General features: G+C 37.0%; 7 protein-coding genes across 7 annotated transcripts in view; 6 read left to right on the forward strand and 1 right to left on the reverse strand.

Moving 5' to 3' along the window:
• The first annotated feature begins 520 nt into the window (after positions 1 to 520).
• LOC121900572 (trace amine-associated receptor 13c-like) lies at positions 521 to 2091 on the forward strand. Its single transcript, XM_042416999.1, has 2 exons — positions 521 to 690; positions 1206 to 2091. The coding sequence occupies exons 1-2, from the start codon at positions 521 to 523 to the stop codon at positions 2011 to 2013; spliced, it is 978 nt and encodes a 325-aa protein (XP_042272933.1). The 3' UTR covers positions 2014 to 2091.
• Positions 2092 to 4159: 2068 nt separating this feature from the next.
• Positions 4160 to 6377, forward strand: LOC121901060 (trace amine-associated receptor 13c-like). The gene is made up of 3 exons (XM_042417700.1): positions 4160 to 4231; positions 4747 to 4939; positions 5418 to 6377. Exons 2-3 carry the CDS (start codon positions 4770 to 4772, stop codon positions 6226 to 6228), a joined length of 981 nt encoding a protein of 326 aa, XP_042273634.1. The 5' UTR covers positions 4160 to 4231; positions 4747 to 4769; the 3' UTR covers positions 6229 to 6377.
• Positions 6378 to 8534: 2157 nt separating this feature from the next.
• Positions 8535 to 10016, forward strand: LOC121900573 (trace amine-associated receptor 13c-like). Its single transcript, XM_042417000.1, has 2 exons — positions 8535 to 8704; positions 9209 to 10016. Exons 1-2 carry the CDS (start codon positions 8535 to 8537, stop codon positions 10014 to 10016), a joined length of 978 nt encoding a protein of 325 aa, XP_042272934.1.
• A 1820-nt stretch (positions 10017 to 11836) lies between these two features.
• Positions 11837 to 13318, forward strand: LOC121900574 (trace amine-associated receptor 13c-like). Its single transcript, XM_042417001.1, has 2 exons — positions 11837 to 12006; positions 12511 to 13318. The coding sequence occupies exons 1-2, from the start codon at positions 11837 to 11839 to the stop codon at positions 13316 to 13318; spliced, it is 978 nt and encodes a 325-aa protein (XP_042272935.1).
• A 1823-nt stretch (positions 13319 to 15141) lies between these two features.
• On the forward strand, positions 15142 to 16623 carry LOC121900575 (trace amine-associated receptor 13c-like). The gene is made up of 2 exons (XM_042417002.1): positions 15142 to 15311; positions 15816 to 16623. The coding sequence occupies exons 1-2, from the start codon at positions 15142 to 15144 to the stop codon at positions 16621 to 16623; spliced, it is 978 nt and encodes a 325-aa protein (XP_042272936.1).
• Positions 16624 to 18444: 1821 nt separating this feature from the next.
• Positions 18445 to 19929, forward strand: LOC121900576 (trace amine-associated receptor 13c-like). The gene is made up of 2 exons (XM_042417003.1): positions 18445 to 18614; positions 19119 to 19929. Exons 1-2 carry the CDS (start codon positions 18445 to 18447, stop codon positions 19927 to 19929), a joined length of 981 nt encoding a protein of 326 aa, XP_042272937.1.
• Positions 19930 to 20689: 760 nt separating this feature from the next.
• LOC121900577 overlaps positions 20690 to 23977 on the reverse strand; it is a 33059-nt gene continuing 29771 nt past the window's right edge. Inside the window, exons 39-42 of the mRNA XM_042417004.1 lie at positions 23655 to 23942; positions 23158 to 23394; positions 22362 to 22427; positions 20690 to 22031 (exon numbers count right to left, since the gene is read on the reverse strand). Coding sequence (XP_042272938.1) covers positions 21748 to 22031; positions 22362 to 22427; positions 23158 to 23394; positions 23655 to 23942 — 875 coding nt within the window. The 3' untranslated portion in view covers positions 20690 to 21747. The remainder of the gene's footprint in view (positions 22032 to 22361; positions 22428 to 23157; positions 23395 to 23654; positions 23943 to 23977) is intronic.

Below are 23977 nucleotides of genomic sequence, written 5' to 3' on the forward strand. Positions count from 1 at the left end.
CAGTTTCGTCATTCATGTCGACCTAAACTGGAGGTTCTCTCTCCGAGGTATAGGGACTAACATGGTGGCTGGGACAACCATCATTTTAGTATGGGGTGGGTTATGTCATCTATGGACAGTATTTACTGCTATTTGTATTGAATGGACTCTGGTCTGGACTAAATTTTAATTGGAGCCTTCTCAAAGTTGTGTGGTTTGACATTCATAGGGGCTTTTTCTTTGGTAGACAGTAGTAATTCTGTGACATTTAGTGTTTTCTTTAACACGGTATTATTATGTCCATCCTGGCAATGTCTGGTCAATAACTAGACAAATAATGACAGGGAGCAAAACTAGTGAGTAGGGGGGGGGGGGGGGGGGCAGATGGAAGTGTGTGAAGGGGAAAAGTGGGAGGGTAAAAGGAAGGACGATGGAAATGAAAAACATGAGAGTTAAATAACTGATGTCATGAAGAAGTGAGTCAGAGGGCTGCTAGACCTCATCAGCTCTCTGTTCAGATCTGTAGTCACTTCCTCTGACGATGGTAGAGACACTGAAACAAGCAGAGCTCTGCACCCTTCCCCTCAACACCTCCTGTATGTCAACGCCTGTTTCTACCAAAGCCACGCTCATCAAAACGCTGCTGTACTGCATCGCTCTGTTCACTGTGATACTCAACCTGTTGGTTGTAATCTCCATCTCTCATTTCAGGCACAGATGCTTTTTTTTTAAATCGTTACAGCTGGTAGAGTGTAAGAACAGGTAGAGGTGTTTAACTGGTGGTTTAACTGTTTGTTAAAAGAATTGAGCATCAATTTTCATAAAATGAAATTTATGCTTTTTTAAATTCTATGCTATAAGACCAACTTTGGCTACTTGTCCACCCTGCATACAAGCTTTTTGAATGTGTTTCTAAAAAGCTAAAACAGGCTAAAGATCGTAATACATTAACTTGTAAATGAAAATGTCATTCTTAATGGGCTTCTCTGTATAAAGGTGTCAGAATGGCAGTAGTCATGATAATCTCCATTTCTGCTAAACAGAAAGTGTGAAGATTTATTTTGCATGTTGAGTTTGGTTTTCATATTGTGTCTATGAAAGTAAAATATTCTGTTTTCTCACAATATTTGCTTCGATCTAACCTCATTTTCATTGTGTCATGGATTGAATATGATGAACATGAGGATACTATCACTAATCAGCATAATCATAATCTCTCACTCCAGGCAGCTTCACACCTCCACCAATGTCTTCCTCCTCTCCCTGGCTGTGTCTGACTTGCTTGTGGGCCTTGCAGTGATGCCAGCTGCAATTGCCCTGCACTCCTGCTGGTTTCTGGATGAAATCACATGTGCTCTCTCATTCTTGTTGAGCTTTATCCTCACATCCTCCTCTGTTGGAAGCATGGTGCTCATATCAGCTGACCGTTACGTGGCCATTTGTGCCCCTCTGCACTATTCTTCCATGATAACGCCAAGAAGAGCTAAAATCTGTGTGTCTTTGTGTTGGATCTGTTCTGTTATCTACAACTTCATAATACTAAAAGATCACTTGTTACAAATAGATATGTTAAATCCCTGCCCCCAAGAATGTACACTTATCATAAGCTACATATCAGGGGCAGTAGACTTTATTCTGACCTTTTTCAGCCCTGTTACTGTTATCATAGTTCTCTATATGAGAGTGTTTGTGGTGTCTGTGTCACAGGCACGTGTCATGCGGTCTCAAATTGTAGCTGTCAAATCAAGAACTCTGACTGTAGTTGCAAAGAAATCTGAGATGAGGGCTGCTAGAACTCTTGGCATTGTCCTACTTGTGTTTATACTTTGTTTATGTCCATACTACTGTCCTTCTCTAGCAGGACAGGACACCACATTTGATGGTTCATTCGCTCAACTTTGGCTATTTTATTGTAACTCCAGTTTAAATCCTCTGATCTATGCCTTTTTCTACCCCTGGTTTAGAAAAGCCATTAAACTCATTTTCACCTTTCAAATACTGCAGCCAGGTTCCTGTGAGGCCAAGATAATGTAGAAAATAGCCATATAGCCTACTGTATATAAACTGATTTATTGTATTAGGATGAATTCAGTATAATTCAAGGTGGAGTACATGTGTTTTGTTTTGTCAATTGTACACATCATTACTGTACTTTAAAAATAGAACAATATCTGCTGTATGTATAGCCTAAATATTCAAAGAAAAAAATATATTATTTGGCTAAAGTCTTCTAAATGGCCAAATATAATGAATGTCATGATTTGCGTAACTGACACCTGTTATCAATTCACTATAAGTTGCGCATGTGTTATACAGGTGCCTGTAATTCTTTGAAGTATGGCAAACAAAAATGACTAAAAGAATGTGACACTGCTGTCTTAAATTTGCAATTAAATTATGTTTTTTCCAATTTGCTAAATGTGATGATGTGTTGTGTCCAGACTGTTGAGGATCCCTGACAAATAGCATGATTATGTAGAAAAGAATAAAAGTGATAAGTATCTAATCTGGGTGACATCTTTTTCACAGACTCGTACAAACAAACTAAACTTCACATAACGCTAAAATACATTGTTGTGAAATTGGTTTTGTGATATAAAAGGTCAAATTGATATTTTTGTGTCAGGAAAACTAGATAAAGAAGACAAAACAAAACAAAAGAATATTGTATTTTTGTGACATGCTCATAAAATACAAAATTCTCAGAATTAGAAAGAGAAAGTTGACATACCATGAATCCTTCAGTTACCAGTTCAACACAACACAAACATATACACACACACTGAATCTTTAAAAAAGGGAAAATTGTGAACAATGATGTTTATACACGGGATTTTAATGTTTTCACAGATTTTCTTTATTCTGCAATTCTGGGGACTGTTAAAAAAGATCTGTCAAAATGTTAACAAAATGAGAAGTCATATAGTACATCACAAAGAAAATATACGTCATAGTTTCAAAAAATATTGCTTGATAAATTAATAGCTGAACTCTATTTAGTGCTGACACAGTAAGCCAATTAATTAAACAGTGTGACATTGACAACATTTCCTGTTTCCAGCTTCTCAAGTGTGAGAATGTGCTGCTTCTCTGTTCAATTTGAAGATGTCACCTTGGGCCCCGGGAAACTGTCATGGACATTTCTCAATATTTTTTGATATTTTATTAACTTGACAATTAATCAGTTCATGATTTGATCGAAAAGATTATTAAGAAATTAATAAATTATGAAAATAGTAATTAACTGTACGCCTAAATTATTTAGTTATTTATTGTCATATTATTTTCTGTTTTAGGAGAGAAAGTATAATTTCAGCTGTAATTTGACTGTACTGTAGACAATGTGGTAATACTCTATTTCCAACATGGAGAATTACATATATTGTAGTTTTTTTTGTCAGGACAAAATATATGACAACTGGTAACCACCTCACTCTGTCACTAATATCTTTTTTTTCTTTGTTTGTTTCTTATGAAATTACAAATTTGATACACAAGATGTTGCTGTAATAAAATAGGGAAGCTGCTGCTCTGTCACTTAGCATTTGGCTAGATTAGCATTTCCTGTCACCCTCTGGTTTAAAGGGGGTTGAATTTAGTTTAGACAACTGAAACTGCTAATCCACAGAACATATGGTTGAAGATCTGGTATTATGGCTGTTTTGAATAATTTTCATAAATACAGTCTATTTTAAACATATCTGTAACATTTTATTCACCAAAAGTTGTTTAGATTTCTCTAAATTCATCTTTCCTTATAGCCAAGATTCCCCTCTGTCCTCCGGCAGGCTGTTTGGGAAGCCATACTCTGACTGGCTGGAGGTGTGACCTGACCTTGCACCTGATGCAAAGGTGAATATTTATTAATATATTTGGATGATTCTCCTTCTTCTGACAGTCACCTACAGCATTTGGAGCATGCTTTTCAGTGACTTAAACAGCACTGTCTCGTGCCACAGCCCCAAAAGTGTCGTCTCTTCAGAAAGGAGGTGAGGATTCTGGGCCATGTTGTTAGCAATCAGAGGGTGGCTACAGATCCAGAAAAGACAACAGCAGTGAGAGACTGGACAGTACAAGCAACAGTGAAACAGATACGCTACTTCTAAGGTTTTGCTGTTTACTACTGATGATTCATTCCTGCCCATGCAAAAACACAACTTCCTCCTTCGAGGAAAGGGGTCACAGAAATCCAGTCCAGTGGAGTCAAGAGTGTCAGCAGAGTTTTGACCAGCTAAAGCAAGTCCTCCTACAGGTACCTATACTGGCTTATGGTAATTACGACTTTGAGTGGGCCTAGGGGCAGTACTTTACCAGGTCCAGGATGGTAAAGAGAGGATAATTGCCTACACAAGCTGCAGTCTACTACCTACTGAGAGGAATGACTAAAGCTATGGCTCATTCAAGCTAGAGCTTTTAGTGCTTAACTGGGCAGTCACTGAAAAGTTCAAGGGCTATCTGTGGGGGGCCATTTTTACTGTGTCCACTGACCATAACCTCTTAGTTCACCTCTACACAGCCAATCTAGGGCCAGTGGAGCGGAAGTGGGCTGCGGGAGGTTGAGGGAGGTTGAGGGAGGCCCAGACTTGGCACCAGAGCAAAAGTTGGTGAGTAAGAGGAGTTGGGGGGGGCAGCAGATGGGAGTATATGAAGAGGAAAATAGGGAGGGTAAAAGGAAGGGCAATGGAAATGAAGAAGATGAGAGTTAAATAAATGATGTCATGAAGAAGTGAATGGGGGGCTGCTAGACCTCATCAGCACTCTGTTCAGATCTGTAGTCACTTCCTCTGACGATGGTAGAGACACTGGAACGAACAGAGCTCTGCACCCTTCCCCTTAACACCTCCTGCACGTCGACGCCTGTTTCTCCCAAAGTCATGCTCATCAAAACACTGCTGTACTGCATCGCTCTGCTCACTGTGACGCTCAACCTGTTGGTTGTAATCTCCATCTGTTACTTCAGGTACAGATGCTTTTATTTAATTATTAAGGCTGGTAATGTGTAATGGTGTTGGGGCAGTTTAACTTTTAGTGGAAAGAACTCAACATCAGTTTTCATAAATTATGCTCTCTCAAATTCTGTTATTAGACCAACTTTGGCTATTGGTCCACCCTGTATAAAGTATAAGCTCTTTGAATGTGTTTTTAAAAAATTAAAACAAGCTAAAGATCTTACTACTTTAACTTGTAAATGAAAATGTCATTCTTAATGAGATTAAAGATGTCACAATAGCAGTAGTCATGATAATCTCTTTTTCTGCCAAACAGAAAGTGTAGAGATTTATTTTGCATTTAAAGTATGTTTTTATATTGTTGTAAAATATTCTCTATTCTCAGAGTATTTGCTGTGATCTAACTTCATGGTCATTGTGTCATGGACTGAATATGAGGAACATGATGATACTACCACTAATCAGCATAATCATAATCTCCCATTGCAGGCAGCTTCACACCTCCACCAATGTCTTCCTCCTCTCCCTGGCTGTGTCTGACTTGTTTGTGGGCCTTGTACTGATGCCAACTTCAGTTGCCACGCTGCAGTCCTGCTGGTTTCTTGATAAAATTACATGTGCTCTCTGGATCTTGTTGAGCTCTATTCTCACCTCCTCCTCTGTTGGAAACATGGTGCTCATATCAGTTGACCGTTACGTGGCCATTTGTGCCCCTCTGCACTATTCTTCCATGATAACGCAAAGAAGAGCTAAAATCTGTGTGTCTTTGTGTTGGATCTGTTCTGTTATCTACAACTTCATAATACTAAAAGATTTCTTGTTACAAACAGATATGTTAAAGTTCTGCTCCCAAGAATGTACATTTATCATAAGTTACATATCAGGGGCAGTAGACTTTATTCTGACCTTTTTTTGTCCTGTTACTGTTATCATAGTTCTCTATATGAGAGTGTTTGTGGTGGCTGTGTCACAGGCACGTGTCATGCGGTCTCAAATTGTAGCTGACAAATCAAGAACTCTGACTGTAGTTGCAAAGAAATCTGAGATGAGGGCTGCTAGAACTCTTGGCATTATCCTACTTGTGTTTATACTTTGTCTCTGTCCATACTACTGTCCTTTTCTAGCAGGACAGGACATCACAGATGATGGTTCATCACCTGAAGTTTGGCTTTTTTGTTGTAACTCCACTTTAAATCCTCTGATTTATGCCTTTTTCTACCCCTGGTTTAGAAAAGCCATTAAACTCATTGTCAGCCTTCAAATACTGCAGCCAGGTTCCTGTGAGGCCAAGATAATGTAGAAAATAGCCATATACTGTATATAAACTGACTTATTTCATTAAGATGAATTCAGTGTAATTGAAGGTGAAGTAAATTTGTTTTGTTTTGTCAACTGTACACATCAGCTCAGAATACTTTTTAAAGAACACAGTGAAACCACAGTGTTGTGACATCCAGTAAATATATTAACTTGGGAAAGACAGCAAAAAGGCACATATTGAGAACATGAACTATTTAAAAAAAAACATTTTGCCAGTGTAGATGATGGAGTTTTAACAGCTTGTGTTTATAGACTATTCAATAGTTATTCTTACAGTTTAATCTTACTATACTTTAAAAACAGAACAATATCTGCTATATATATATATATATATATATATACATATATAGAATATATATATGTACATATATAAGGAATGAGGTTCTGTAGTTGCCTAAATATTGCAAAGAAAAAAGAAAAATGCATGATTTGGCTAAAGTCTACTGAATGGCCAAATATAATGAATGTCATGACCTGTGTAATTGAGGCCTATGTTACCAACATACTAGAAGCTGCACATGTGTTATACAGGCACCTGTAATTCTTAAAAGTATGGTACACCAAAAATGACTTAAACAATATGACATTGCTGTTTTCAATATACAATTAAATGTCTTTTCCAGTTTGCTAAATGTGATGATGTGTTGTGTCCAGACTGTCGAGGATCCCTGACAAATGGCATAATTATGAAGAAAAGAATAAAACAGACAAGTATCCACATGTGCGTGAACTTTTTTCCAGACTTTTATGCACAAATTAAACTTCACATATAGCGCTAAAATATATTGTTGTGAAATCAGTGTTGTGATATAAAAGGCCAAATTGATATTTTTGTTAGGAGACTAAACATTAATATAAATATTCAGATACTAAATAATTAAGACAGTAAAAACAGACTAATTGCAAAACAAAACAAAAAATATAGCTTTTTGTGATGTATTCATAATTCCTAGTGTTTAGGAATTTTATTGTTTTTACAGTCAAGTAATATATTTGAATTTTGAATAATACAAGACACTACGGTGCATGATAAAACCACAACTAGTGAAGTGAAATTGTCCAGACTGTTGAAAGCTCCTTATAGACCTTTTTTCACAGAAAACATTTGGACATGTTACAGTAATAAGATGTAAATAATAAAAGGAATGATGGCTGAATCCCATTTAGTTACTTTGATTTCAGGGTTGTCTGAACCTTTAAATACAATAGACTCTGTGTAATCATTATTATATAATCTGGCCTTTTATTACTCAAGAAAATGCAGAAATACGCAGAAATTTTTCTAGACACAGGAAGAGTCAGAATATTTTACAGTGTCTCACATAAGCTTTATTGTCACCAAACACCGGCTGCTGTAGGTTGTAGTGCAGGTTTCCTATTAGAAAAGGGAAATCAGTAATAGACGTTCAGTCTTCATGGTCCTGTCTGTTTAATGGTCTGACTAAAAATCAAACTGCATGGAATAAAGTTGACATGTCCATAAAAATTAAACAAATTTTTGTGTGGCATATTTAGGTTCGATTGACTGCTGATATTATTGAAACTCACAATGTTCTACACCTTGTAGAATGGACATTCTCAAAATAAGAAAAATAAAGTTCACATGCCATGATTCCTTCAGTTACCAGTTCAACACTACTAAACATATAAACACACACTGAAGTTTTTAAGTAAAAGAAAATTGTCAACACTGATGTTTATACAGAGGTGGCGTTGTAATGTTTCACAGATTTCATTCAATTTTTAGTACTGTTAAAAAAGATCCTGGGGGTTCTCTCTCTCTCAAGGTATAGGGACTAACATGGTGGCTGGGACAACCATCATTTTATTATGGGGTGGTTTATGTCATCTATGGACAGTATTTACTGCTATTTGTATTGAATGGATTCTGGTCTGGACTAAATTTTAATTGGAACCTGCTCAGAGTTGTGTGGTTTGACATTCATAGGGGCTTTTTCTTTGGTAGACAGTAGTAGTTCTGTGACATTTAGTGTTTTCTTTAACACGGTTTTATTATGTCCATCTTGGCAATGTCTGGACAATAACTAGACAAATAAGGATAAGGAGGAAAACCAGGGTGTGAGTGGTGAGGATAAATACTGTTTGAAAGAGGGAATGAATGATGAAATGGGGAAAGGAGCAAAAATTGGTGAGAAGGAGGAGTTGGGGGGAAACAGATGGGAGTGTGTTAAATAAGTTAGATAACTGATGTCATGAAGAAGTGAGTCAGAGGGCTGCTAGACCTCATCAGCTCTCTGTTCAGATCTGTAGTCACTTCCTCTGACGATGGTAGAGACACTGAAACAAGCAGAAATCTGCACCCTTCCCCTCAACACCTCCTGCACGTCAACGCCTGTTTCTACCAAAGCCACGCTCATCAAAACACTGCTGTACTGCATCGCTCTGCTCACTGTGATACTCAACCTGTTGGTTGTAATCTCCATCTCTCATTTCAGGCACAGATGCTTTCCTTGAATTATTACAGCTGGTAGTGTGTAATAACAGGTAGCAGTGTTGGGGTGGTTTAACTGTTAGGTAAAAGAATTGAACATCAGTTTTCATAAAATTATGCTTTTTTAAATTCTATGATATAAGACCAACTTTGGCCCTTAGTCCACCCTGCATACAAGCTTTTTGAATGTGTTTCTAAAAAGCTAAAACAGGCTAAAGATCTTAATACATTAACTTGTAAATGAAAATGTCATTCTTAATGGGCTTCTCTGTATAAAGGTGTCAGCATGACAGTAGTCATGATAATCTCCATTTCTGCTAAACAGAAAGTGTGAAGATTTATTTTGCATGTTGAGTTTGGTTTTCATATTGTGTCTATGACAGTAAAATATTCTGTTTTCTCAGAGTATTTGCTTTGATCTAACTTCATTTTCATTGTGTCATGGACTGAATATGATGAATATGAGGATACTATCACTAATCAGCATAAACATAATCTCTCACTCCAGGCAGCTTCACACCTCCACCAATGTCTTCCTCCTCTCCCTGGCTGTGTCTGACTTGCTTGTGGGCCTTGCAGTGATGCCAGCTGCAATTGCCCTGCACTCCTGCTGGTTTCTGGATGAAATCACATGTGCTCTCTCATTCTTGTTGACCTTTATCCTCACATCCTCCTCTGTCGGAAGCATGGTGCTCATATCAGTGGATCGTTATGTGGCCATTTGTGCCCCTCTGCACTATTCTTTCATGATAATGCCAAGAAGAGCTAAAATCTGTGTGTCTTTGTGTTGGATCTGTTCTGTTCTCTACAACTTCATAATACTAAAAGATCACTTGTTACAAATAGATATGTTAAATCCCTGCCCCCAAGAATGTACACTTATCATAAGCTACATATCAGGGGCAGTAGACTTTATTCTGACCTTTTTCTGCCCTGTTACTGTTATCATAGTTCTCTATATGAGAGTGTTTGTGGTGGCTGTGTCACAGGCACGTGTCATGCGATCTCAAATTGTAGCTGTCAAATCAAGAACTCTGACTGTAGTTGTAAAGAAATCTGAGATGAGGGCTGCTAGAACTCTTGGCATTGTCCTACTTGTGTTTATACTTTGTTTATGTCCATACTACTGTCCTTCTCTAGCAGGACAGGACAAGACAGTTGATGGTTCATCACCTGCAGTTTGGCTTTTTTATTGTAACTCCAGTTTAAATCCTCTGATCTATGCCTTTTTCTACCCCTGGTTCAGAAAATCAATTAAACTCATTGTCAGCCTTCAAATACTGCAGCCAGGTTCCTGTGAGGCCAAGATAATGTAGAAAATAGCCATATACTGTATATAAACTGACTTATTTTATCAAGGTGAATTCAGTTTGATTGAAGATGAAGTAAATTTGTTTTGTTTTGTCAACTGTACACATCAGTTCAGAATACTTTTTAAAGAACACAGTGAAACAATGGTGTTGTGACATCCAGTAAATATATTAACTTGGGAAAGACAGCAAAAAGATCATGTGTTGTATCCAGAGTGTCGAGAATCCCTGATAAATGCAACGATTATGTAGAAAAGAATAAAACTGATAAGTATCCACATCTGTGTGAAAGCTTTTTCCATCCTTGTATGCACAAACTAAAATACATTGTTGTGAAATTGGTGTTGTGATATAAAAGGCCAAATTGATATTTTTATCAGGACACTGAACAGTAGAATAAATATTCAAATACTAAATAATGAAGACAGTAAAAACTGACTAATTGCAAAACAAAACAAAAAATATAGCTTTTTTGTGATGTATTCATAATTCCTAGTGTTTAGGAATTTTATTGTTTTTACAATTAAGTAATATATTTGAACTTTGAATAATACAAGACACTATGGTGCATGATACAACCACAACTAGTGAAGTGAAATTGTCCAGACTGTTGAAAGCTCCTTATAGACCTTTTTTCACAGAAAACATTTGGACATGTTACAGTAAGAAGATGTAAATAATAAAAGGAATGATGGCTGAATCCCATTTAGTTGCTTTGATTTCAGGGTTGTCTGAACCTTTACATATAATAGACTCTGAGTAATCATTATTATATAATCTGGCCTTTTATTACTCAACCAAAAATTATAAAGATAATTTTAAAGCAATAGAAAGACTAAGAATAATTAAAATATGTTTCACATAAACTTCATTGTCACCAAACACCGGCTGCTGTAGGTTGTAGTGCAGGTTTCCTATTAGAAAAGGTAAATCAGTAATAGACGTTCAGTCTTCATGGTCCTGTCTGTTTAATGGTCTGACTAAAAATCAAACTGCATGGAATAAAGTTGACATGTCCATAAAAATTAAACAAATTTTTGTGTGGCATATTTAGGTTCGATCGACTGCTGATATTATTGAAACTCACAATGTTCTACACCTTGTAGAATGGACATTCTCAAAATAAGAAAATTAAAAGTTCACATGCCATGATTCCTTCAGTTACCAGTTCAACACTACTAAACATATAGACATACACTGAAGTTTTTAAGTAAAAGAAAATTGTCAACACTGATGTTTATACAGAGGTGGCGTTGTAATGTTTCACAGATTTCATTCAATTTTTAGTACTGTTAAAAAAGATCCTGGGGGTTCTCTCTCTCTCAAGGTGTAGGGACTAACATGGTGGCTGGGACAACCATCATTTTATTATGGGGTGGTTTATGTCATCTATGGACAGTATTTACTGCTATTTGTATTGAATGGATTCTGGTCTGGACTAAATTTTAATTGGAACCTGCTCAGAGTTGTGTGGTTTGACATTCATAGGGGCTTTTTCTTTGGTAGACAGTAGTAGTTCTGTGACATTTAGTGTTTTCTTTAACACAGTTTTATTATGTCCATCTTGGCAATGTCTGGACAATAACTAGACAAATAAGGATAAGGAGGAAAACCAGGGTGTGAGTGGTGAGGATAAATACTGTTTGAAAGAGGGAATGAATGATGAAATGGGGAAAGGAGCAAAAATTGGTGAGAAGGAGGAGTTGGGGGGAAACAGATGGGAGTGTGTTAAATAAGTTAGATAACTGATGTCATGAAGAAGTGAGTCAGAGGGCTGCTAGACCTCATCAGCTCTCTGTTCAGATCTGTAGTCACTTCCTCTGACAATGGTAGAGACACTGAAACAAGCAGAAATCTGCACCCTTCCCCTCAACACCTCCTGCACGTCAACGCCTGTTTCTACCAAAGCCATGCTCATCAAAACACTGCTGTACTGCATCGCTCTGCTCACTGTGATACTCAACCTGTTGGTTGTAATCTCCATCTCTCATTTCAGGCACAGATGCTTTCCTTGAATTATTACAGCTGGTAGTGTGTAATAACAGGTAGCAGTGTTGGGGTGGTTTAACTGTTAGGTAAAAGAATTGAACATCAGTTTTCATAAAATTATGCTTTTTTAAATTCTATGATATAAGACCAACTTTGGCCCTTAGTCCACCCTGCATACAAGCTTTTTGAATGTGTTTCTAAAAAGCTAAAACAGGCTAAAGATCTTAATACATTAACTTGTAAATGAAAATGTCATTCTTAATGGGATTCTCTGTATAAAGGTGTCAGCATGACAGTAGTCATGATAATCTCCATTTCTGCTAAACAGAAAGTGTGAAGATTTATTTTGCATGTAGAGTTTGGTTTTCATATTGTGTCTATAAAAGTAAAATATTCTGTATTCTGACAATATTTGCTTTGATCTTACTTCATGTTCATTGTGTCATGGACTGAATATGAGGCACGTGAAAATACTATCACTAATCAGCATAATCATAATCTCTCACTCCAGGCAGCTTCACACCTCCACCAATGTCCTCCTCCTCTCCCTGGCTGTGTCTGACTTGTTTGTGGGCCTTGCAATGATGCCAGCTGCAATTGCCCTGCACTCCTGCTGGTTTCTGGATGAAATCACATGTGCTCTCTCATTCATGTTGACCTTTATCCTCACATCCTCCTCTGTCGGAAGCATGGTGCTCATATCAGTGGATCGTTATGTGGCCATTTGTGCCCCTCTGCACTATTCTTCCATGATAACACCAAGAAGAGCTAAAATCTGTGTGTCTTTGTGTTGGATCTGTTCTGTTCTCTACAACTTCATAATACTAAAAGATTTCTTGTTACAAACAGATATGTTAAATCCCTGCCCCCAAGAATGTACACTTATCATAAGCTACATATCAGGGGCAGTAGACTTTATTCTGACCTTTTTCAGCCCTGTTACTGTTATCATAGTTCTCTATATGAGAGTGTTTGTGGTGGCTGTGTCACAGGCACGTGTCATGCGGTCTCAAATTGTAGCTGACAAATCAAGAACTCTGACTGTAGTTGTAAAGAAATCTGAGATGAGGGCTGCTAGAACTCTTGGCATTGTCCTACTTGTGTTTATACTTTGTCTCTGTCCATACTACTGTCCTTCTCTAGCAGGACAGGACAACACAGTTGATGGTTCATTCGCTCAACTTTGGCTATTTCATTGTAACTCCAGTTTAAATCCTCTGATCTATGCCTTTTTCTACCCCTGGTTTAGAAAATCAATTAAACTCATTGTCAGCCTTCAAATACTGCAGCCAGGTTCCTGTGAGGCCAAGATAATGTAGAAAATAGCCATATACTGTATATAAACTGGCTTATTTTATCAAGGTGAATTCAGTTTGATTGAAGATGAAGTAAATTTGTTTTGTTTTCTCAACTGTACACATCAGTTCAGAATACTTTTTAAAGAACACAGTAAAATGATGGTGTTGTGACATCCAGTAAATATATTAACTTGGGAAAGACAGCAAAAAGATCATGTGTTGTGTCCAGAGGGTCGAGAATCCCTGATAAATGCAATGATTATGTAGAAAAGAATAAAACTGATAAGTATCCACATCTGTGTGAAAGCTTTTTCCATTCTTGTACGCACAAACTAACATACATTGTTGTGAAATTGGTGTTGTGATATAAAAGGCCAAATTGATATTTTTATCAGGACACTGAACAGTAGAATAAATATTCAAATACTAAATAATGAAGACAGTAAAAACTGACTAATTGCAAAACAAAACAAAAAATATAGCTTTTTTGTGATGTATTCATAATTCCTAGTGTTTAGGAATTTTATTGTTTTTACAGTTAAGTAATATATTTGAATTTTGAATAATACAAGACACTACGGTGCATGATAAAACCACAACTAGTGAAGTGAAATTGTCCAGACTGTTGAAAGCTCCTTATAGACCTTTTTTCACAAAAAACATTTGGACATGTTACAGTAAGAAGATGTAAATAATAAAATGAATGATAGCTGAATCCCATTTAGTTAATATGATTTCAGGGTTGTCTGAACCTTTACATACAATAGTCTCTGTGTAATCATTATTATATAATCTGGCCTTTTATTACTCAACCAAAAATTATAAAGATATTTTTAAAGCAACAGGAAGACTAAGAATAATTAAAATATGTTTCACATAAGCTTCATTGTCACCAAACACCGGCTGCTGTAGGTTGTAGTGCAGGTTTCCTATTAGAAAAGGGAAATCAGTAATAGACGTTCAGTCTTCATGGTCCTGTCTGTTTAATGGTCTGACTAAAAATCAAACTGCATGGAATAAAGTTGACATGTCCATAAAAATTAAACAACTTTTTTTGTGGCATATTTAGGTTTGATCGACTGCTGATATTATTGAAACTCACAATGTTCTACACCTTGTAGAATGGACATTCTGAAAATAAGAAAATTAAAAGTTCACATGCCATGATTCCTTCAGTTACCAGTTCAACACTACTAAACATATAAACACACACTGAAGTTTTTAAGTAAAAGAAAATTGTCAACACTGATGTTTATACAGAGGTGGCGTTGTAATGTTTCACACATTTCCTTCAAGTTTTAGTACTGTTAAAAAAGATCCTGGGGGTTCTCTCTCTCTCAATGTATAGGGACTAACATGGTGGCTGGGACAACCATCATTTTATTATGGGGTGGTTTATGTCATCTATGGACAGTATTTACTGCTATTTGTATTGAATGGACTCTGGTCTGGACTAAATTTTAATTGGAACCTGCTCAAAGTTGTGTGGTTTGACATTCATAGGGGCTTTTTCTTTGGTAGACAGTAGTAGTTCTGTGACATTTAGTGTTTTATTTAACATAGTATTATTATGTCCATCTTAGCAATGTCTGGACAATAACTAGACAAATAAGGATAAGGAGGAAAACCAGGGTGTGAGTGGTTAGGATAAATATTGTTTGAAAGAGGGAATGAATGATGAAATGGGGAAAGGAGCAAAAATTGGTGAGTAGGAGGAGTTGGGGGGGAAAAACAGATGGGAGTGTGTTAAATAAGTTAAATAACTGATGTCATGAAGAAGTGAGTCAGAGGGCTGCTAGACCTCATCAGCTCTCTGTTCAGATCTGTAGTCACTTCCTCTGACGATGGTAGAGACACTGAAACAAGCAGAGCTCTGCACCCTTCCCCTCAACACCTCCTGCACGTCAACGCCTGTTTCTACCAAAGCCACGCTCATCAAAACACTGCTGTACTGCATCGCTCTGCTCACTGTGATACTCAACCTGTTGGTTGTAATCTCCATCTCTCATTTCAGGCACAGATACATTCCTTGAATTATTACAGCCAGTAGTGTGTAATAACAGGTAGCAGTGTTGGGGTGGTTTAACTGTTAGGTAAAAGAATTGAACATCAGTTTTCATAAAATTATGCTTTTTTAAATTCTATGATATCAGACGAACTTTGGCCCTTAGTCCACCCTGCATACAAGCTTTTTGAATGTGTTTCTAAAAAGCTAAAACAGGCTAAAGATCTTAATACATTAACTTGTAAATGAAAATGTCATTCTTAATGGGCTTCTCTGTATAAAGGTGTCAGCATGACAGTAGTCATGATAATCTCCATTTCTGCTAAACGGAAAGTGTGAAGATTTATTTTGCATGTAGAGTTTGGTTTTCATATTGTGTCTATAAAAGTAAAATATTCTGTTTTCTGACAATATTTGCTTTGATCTTACTTCATGTTCATTGTGTCATGGACTGATTATGAGGCACGTGAAAATACTATCACTAATCAGCATAATCATAATCTCTCACTCCAGGCAGCTTCACACCTCCACCAATGTCCTCCTCCTCTCCCTGGCTGTGTCTGACTTGTTTGTGGGCCTTGCAATGATGCCAGCTGCAATTGCCCTGCACTCCTGCTGGTTTCTGGATGAAATCACATGTGCTCTCTCATTCTTGTTGACCTTTATCCTCACATCCTCCTCTGTCGGAAGCATGGTGCTCATATCAGTGGATCGTTATGTGGCCATTTGTGCCCCTCTGCACTATTCTTTCATGATAATGCCAAGAAGAGCTAAAATCTGTGTGTCTTTATGTTGGATCTGTTCTGTTATCTACAACTTCATAATACTAAAAGATCACTTGTTACAAATAGATATGTTAAATCCCTGCCCCCAAGAATGTACACTTATCATAAGCTACATATCAGGGGCAGTAGACTTTATTCTGACCTTTTTCAGCCCTGTTACTGTTATCATAGTTCTCTATATGAGAGTGTTTGTGGTGGCTGTGTCACAGGCACGTGTCATGCGGTCTCAAATTGTAGCTGACAAATCAAGAACTCTGACTGTAGTTGCAAAGAAATCTGAGATGAGGGCTGCTAGAACTCTTGGCATTGTCCTACTTGTGTTTATACTTTGTTTATGTCCATACTACTGTCCTTCTCTAGCAGGACAGGACAAGACAGTTGATGGTTCATCACCTGAAGTTTGGCTTTTTTATTGTAACTCCAGTTTAAATCCTCTGATCTATGCCTTTTTCTACCCCTGGTTCAGAAAATCAATTAAACTCATTGTCAGCCTTCAAATACTGCAGCCAGGTTCCTGTGAGGCCAAGATAATGTAGAAAATAGCCAAATACTGTATATAAACTGACTTATTTTATCAAGGTGAATTCAGTTTGATTGAAGATGAAGTAAATTTGTTTTGTTTTGTCAACTGAACACATCAGTTCAGAATACTTTTTAAAGAACACAGTAAAACGATGGTGTTGTGACATCCAGTAAATATATTAACTTGGGAAAGACAGCAAAAAGATCATGTGTTGTATCCAGAGTGTCGAGAATCCCTGATAAATGCAACGATTATGTAGAAAAGAATAAAATTGATAAGTATCCACATCTGTGTGAAAGCTTTTTCCATCCTTGTATGCACAAACTAAAATACATTGTTGTGAAATTGGTGTTGTGATATAAAAGGCCAAATTGATATTTTTATCAGGACACTGAACAGTAGAATAAATATTCAAATACTAAATAATGAAGACAGTAAAAACTGACTAATTGCAAAACAAAACAAAAAATATAGCTTTTTTGTGATGTATTCATAATTCCTAGTGTTTAGGAATTTTATTGTTTTTACAATTAAGTAATATATTTGAACTTTGAATAATACAAGACACTACGGTGCATGATACAACCACAACTAGTGAAGTGAAATTGTCCAGACTGTTGAAAGCTCCTTATAGACCTTTTTTCACAGAAAACATTTGGACATGTTACAGTAATAAGATGTAAATAATAAAAGGAATGATGGCTGAATCCCATTTAGTTGCTTTGATTTCAGGGTTGTCTGAACCTTTACATATAATAGACTCTGAGTAATCATTATTATATAATCTGGCCTTTTATTACTCAACCAAAAATTATAAAGATAATTTTAAAGCAATAGGAAGACTAAGAATAATTAAAATATGTTTCACATAAGCTTTATTGTCACCAAACACCGGCTGCTGTAGGTTGTAGTGCAGGTTTCCTATTAGAAAAGGGAAATCAGTAATAGACGTTCAGTCTTCATGGTACTGTCTGTTTAATGGTCTGGCTAAAAATCAAACTGCATGGAATAAAGTTGACATATCCATAAAAATTAAAAAAAAAAATTGTGCAGCATATTCAGTTTTGATGGACTGCTGATATTATTGACACTCACAATGTTCTACACCTTGTAGAATGGACATTCTCAAAATAAGAAAAATAAAGTTCACATGCCATGATTCCTTCAGTTACCAGTTCAACACTACTAAACATATAAACACACACTGAAGTTTTTAAGTAAAAGAAAATTGTCAACACTGATGTTTATACAGAGGTGGCGTTGTAATGTTTCACAGATTTCCTTCAATTTTTAGTACTGTTAAAAAAGATCCTGGGGGTTCTCTCTCTCTCAAGGTATAGGGACTAACATGGTGGCTGGGACAACCATCATTTTAGTATGGGGTGGTTTATGTCATCTATGGACAGTATTTACTGCTATTTGTATTGAATGGATTCTGGTCTGGACTAAATTTTAATTGGAACCTGCTCAGAGTTGTGTGGTTTGACATTCATAGGGGCTTTTTCTTTGGTAGACAGTGGTAGTTCTGTGACATTTAGTGTTTTCTTTAACACAGTTTTATTATGTCCATCTTGGCAATGTCTGAACAATAACTAGACAAATAAGGATAAGGAGGAAAACCAGGGTGTGAGTGATGAGGATAAATACTGTTTGAAAGAGGGAATGAATGATGAAATGGGGAAAGGAGCAAAAATTGGTGAGTAGGAGGAGTTGGGGGGGAAACAGATGGGAGTGTGTTAAATAAGTTAAATAACTGATGTCATGAAGAAGTGAGTCAGAGGGCTGCTAGACCTCATCAACTCTCTGTTCAGATCTGTAGTCACTTCCTCTGACGATGGTAGAGACACCGAAACAAGCAGAAATCTGCACCCTTCCCCTCAACACCTCCTGCACGTCAACGCCTGTTTCTACCAAAGCCACGCTCATCAAAACGCTGCTGTACTGCATCGCTCTGCTCACTGTGATACTCAACCTGTTGGTTGTAATCTCCATCTCTCATTTCAGGCACAGATACATTCCTTGAATTATTACAGCTAGTAGTGTGTAATAACAGGTAGCAGTGTTAGGGTGGTTTAACTTTTAGGTAAAAGAATTTAACATCAGTTTTCATAAATTTAAGCTTTTTTAAATTCTATGCTATAAGACCAACTTTGGCCCTTAGTCCATCCTTGCATACAAGCTTTTTGAATGTGTTTCTAAAAAGCTAAAACAGGCTAAAGATCTTAATACATTAACTTGTAAATGAAAATGTCATTCTTAATGGGCTTCTCTGTATAAAGGTGTCACAATAGCAGTAGTCATGATAAGCTCCATTCTGCTAAACAGAAAGTGTGAAGATTTATTTTGCATGTAGAGTTTGGTTTTCATATTGTGTCTATAAAAGTAAAATATTCTGTTTTCTGACAATATTTGCTTTGATCTTACTTCATGTTCATTGTGTCATGGACTGATTATGAGGCACGTGAAAATACTATCACTAATCAGCATAATCATAATCTCTCACTCCAGGCAGCTTCACACCTCCACCAATGTCCTCCTCCTCTCCCTGGCTGTGTCTGACTTGCTTGTGGGCCTTGCAGTGATGCCAGCTGCAATCGCCACGCTGCAGTCCTGCTGGTTTCTGGGTGAAATCACATGTGCTCTCTGGTTCTTGTTTAGCTGTATCCTCACCTCCTCCTCTATTGGAAGCATGGTGCTCATATCAGTGGATCGTTACGTGGCCATTTGTGCCCCTCTGCACTATTCTTCCATGATAACGCCAAGAAGAGCTAAAATCTGTGTGTCTTTGTGTTGGATCTGTTCTGTTATCTACAACTTCATAATACTAAAAGATTTCTTGTTACAAATAGATATGTTAAATCCCTGCCCCCAAGAATGTACACTTATCATAAGCTACATAGCAGGGGCAGTAGACTTTATTCTGACCTTTTTCAGCCCTGTTACTGTTATTATAGTTCTCTATATGAGAGTGTTTGTGGTGGCTGTGTCACAGGCACGTGTCATGCGGTCTCAAATTGTAGCTGTCAAATCAAGAACTCTGACTGTAGTTGTAAAGAAATCTGAGATGAGGGCTGCTAGAACTCTTGGCATTGTCCTACTTGTGTTTATACTTTGTTTATGTCCGTACTACTGTCCTTCTCTAGCAGGACAGGACACCACAGTCGATGGTTCATTCGCTCAACTTTGGCTATTTTTTTGTAACTCCAGTTTAAATCCTCTGATCTATGCCTTTTTCTACCCCTGGTTCAGAAAATCAATTAAACTTATTGCCAGCCTTCAAATACTGCAGCCAGGTTCCTGTGAGGCCAAGATAATGTAGAAAATAGCCATATACTGTATATAAACTGACGTATTTTATCAAGGTGAATTCAGTTTGATTGAAGATGAAGTAAATTTGTTTTGTTTTGTCAACTGTACACATCAGTTCAGAATACTTTTTAAAGAACACAGTGAAACAATGGTGTTGTGACATCCAGTAAATATATTAACTTGGGAAAGACAGCAAAAAGATCATGTGTTGTGTCCAGAGTGTCGAGAATCCCTGATAAATGCAATGATTATGTAGAAAAGAATAAAACTGATAAGTATCCACATCTGCGTGAAAGCTTTTTCCATCCTTGTATGCACAAACTAACATAAATTGTTGTGAAATTGGTGTTGTGATATAAAAGGCCAAATTGATATTTTTATCAGGACACTGAACAGTAGAGTAAATATTCAAATACTAAACAATGAATACAGTGAAAACTGACTAATTGCAAAACAAAACAAAAAATATAGCTTTTTTGTGATGTATTCATAATTCCTAGTGTTTATGAATTTTGTTGTTTTTATAGTCAAGTAATATATTTGAATTTTGAATAATACAAGACACTACGGTGCATGATACAACCACAACTAGTGAAGTGAAATTGTCCAGACTGTTGAAAGCTCCTTATAGACCTTTTTTCACAGAAAACATTTGGACATGTTACAGTAATAAGATGTAAATAATAAAAGGAATGATGGCTGAATCCCATTTAGTTGCTTTGATTTCAGGGTTGTCTGAACCTTTAAATACAATAGACTCTGTGTAATCATTATTATATAATCTGGCCTTTTATTACTCAAGAAAACGCAGAAATACGCAGAAATTTTTCTAGACACAAGAAGAGTCAGAATTTTTTTACAGTGTTTCACAGAAGCTTTGTTGTGACTGAACACTGGCTGCTGTAGGTCGTAGTGCAGGTTTCCTATTAGAAAAGGGAAATCAGTAATAGACATTCAGTCTCCATGGTCCTGTCTGTTTAATGGTCTGACTAAAAATCAAACTGCATGGAATAAAGTTGACATCTCCATAAAAATTAAACAATTTTTTGTGCGGCATATTTAGTTTTGATGGACTGCTGATATTATTGACACTCACAATGTTCTACACCTTGTAGAATGGACATTCTCAAAATAAGAAAAATAAAGTTAACATGCCATGATTCCTTCAGTTACCAGTTCAGCACTACACAAACATATAAACACACACTGAAGTTTTTAAGAAAAAGAAAATTGTCAACAATGATGTTTATACAGAGGGGTGTTTAATGTTTCACAGATTTTCTTCAGCTTCTGAGACTGTTAAAAAAGATCTGGCAAATGGTTCACAAAATGAGAAGTCATATAGTACATCAAAAAGAAAATATACTGCATGGTTTTAAAAAATATTGCTTGATAAATTATCACTTTATTTGTTTACACTACTTTCAGTTTAATAATCAACCAGATAATCTAATAACCTTCCTCAAAAATAGAACCATTTTTGATAAATATAATTTCATCAATACTTAGACAGATAAAATGCCACATGCTGCTATGATACCAGCCACAATTATGATAATGTATATAACCTATTGCTATCAAAGATTTATAAGTATTCCAATCTAAAGTTCTCCTCATGTTTGATCTTAATTTATTTGTGACATGTAAGACGTACCCCAAACAGAAGACCTTTCTTAAAACTTTGTAGTTGTATTTACTTTCTTTTTACAATTTTCCCCCTAAAGGTTTAAAGATTGAACCGATAACAATTCTGTTAAGGATGCTACTGAGTGGAGACAATAAACATATAAGCCATATAATGGTATTTCTGCTTAGTCCAGTCCTTTCATTAGGAGGCACCAGTGGTTCTGCACTTTGGCCTGGAGTAGTTGCTTTGGCTGATGGCGTTTTTGGCTGCAAGCCTGACGCAGTAGGTGGTCCGGGGCCTGAGGTCAGTCTCTATGTAAAAATCACCTTCCACGGTTCTCACTCTAGGCGGCTGATTGGCCCGCTGCTCTCTCTGTTCCTCCTCAATGACGAGCATATACTGAGACGCGTCCTTCACTGTCGTCCACTTCACATACAAGGAAACTCCACCTACTGTTACGGTCAACACCTCTGGAGTTTCAAGATCTGAGAGACAGACAGAGAGATGAGCGAGGCATTAGAAGTTGTTTTGTAATACAAGACCTTTGATGAATTTATATTCATGTTTGGTCACTATTTCTAAAGCCCAAAGTGCAACTTCAAATATTTTGTTTTGTCCCAACCAACACAAAGATATTTAGGTTATGATCACAGAATACTAAAGACACCAGAAAATATTCACATTTTAAGAAACTGGAGCAAGAGAATTTTTGCATTTTTTCTTAAAATATGTCTCATAACAATTAATCAATTGTTATCTCAGATCAATATTTCTGATGATTGACTAATCGTTGCAGCCTTAAACGTTACACTTACCTCTGTCTAAATTGGCATAGACCTGAGTAGCCCGTAAATCTCTTCTTCTCCGAGTTCCTACTGGACCTGAGGAAGATGAAAATAACTCATTATATAGATTTCAGATTTCCAAAATGTCAATAAAGACAAATAAGTAATTAAATGACAAGTTGCATTTTTCAACAGGTGCAATATTGTTGTGTCAGTGTTCTTGCACTGTGCAAGCTGCAGTGTTGCTCTGGCTTGCAAGTGATGGTCTGTCATTGTTTACTTTTAGTTCTTGTTCAGTTCATCTTCACATATCGGTATCAGCATATATGTCAGCTGACACACAACAAAAAAATGAAGTTCAGAGATGCCAAAGATATGTTTTGACACAGTGTCACCATTTCATAGTTTGTCCGATAGAGAGTAGTGAAAAAGTTATTTTTCAACATCCTGCCAACCCCACATTTCTTAGTCACAAGTTACAAAAAAACTAATCTAAGGGGACCTAATCAAAAATGTCTCAGTCTCGGTCTGGTTGTTTAGTCTACAGCAGAGTTTGATTGACAGCTTTCACACAAACTCAAATGAACTGATCCAAACACAGATCGTTTGAACTGAACCAAACGGATCAGGTTTGAAAGCATCCTTATGAACTCGTACAATATTAGACGTTGAGGAATTTTGCTAAGCAGAACTATACAAAGTTAGATTTAAGAAATAATTAGATGTGGAATACAATCTTGCTGCTACAGCTCCAGTTGAATGACGTGGAGAGATTATTTTTGTGAGTCCTGTGTAGTGCTGGTGATTTTCTCACCCTGCATCTGACCTGTAATATTGCTGGTAGGGTTGCTCTGTCCTACGGCGTTGCTGGCCGTCACTTCGATGGTGTGAGGATCAAAGTTGGTCAGCGAGCAGGAGAGCCCTGTGGTGTTGCAAACCTTGACACGGCCTGCGCTCGACACATTGTAGACAATGTACCGTGTGGCAAACACCGACGCCTCCCAGGAAAGCACAGGAGACTGTCTGTTACCAGAGTATTTCACATTCTGTGGAGCACAGGGCGCTGGGAAGGAAACGGTGAAAATGCTGTTAACAGACAGACTCGAGTGTCTTATTATATCTAAACCCATGCTATGTGAGGTGAAGATAACAAGACATATTCTGCTTAAACAAATTAAAAAGCAAAATATTAATATTTAAAATATGCTATAAAACAGATACAAGACTATCTCCTCAATATATCAACCTAAATGCAAAAAGGAACAGCTTTTGCTTCAAACAAAAGACATGATGTATGGGCTACATAATCCAATGTGAATTTACCTGTGACTCCAGTAAGGGCGTTGGAAGGATTGCTGATCCCGGCTGAGTTTCTGGAGCGTACAGTGATGTTATAAACTGTGCTGCAAGGCAATGGGAACTCAAAATATTTCCTGGGCGACCAATAAGAAGAGATCTCCATCAGGGCCTGTGGGTTGTTTTGGATTCGACCGGTTATCTCCACCAAGTACTCGACTTCGGAACAGTTGACGCTGTCCCATGACGTCATGGCCCAGTAAGTTTGGCTACTCTCCTGCATCCGGACATTCAGACCAGTCGGAGCACACGGAGCTGAGGAAGAAGGAGATAGCAATTCACCAGTGAAA

The sequence above is a fragment of the Thunnus maccoyii genome, chromosome 7 (genome assembly GCF_910596095.1).
Source record: "Thunnus maccoyii chromosome 7, fThuMac1.1, whole genome shotgun sequence".
Taxonomy (NCBI): Eukaryota; Metazoa; Chordata; class Actinopteri; order Scombriformes; family Scombridae; genus Thunnus; species Thunnus maccoyii.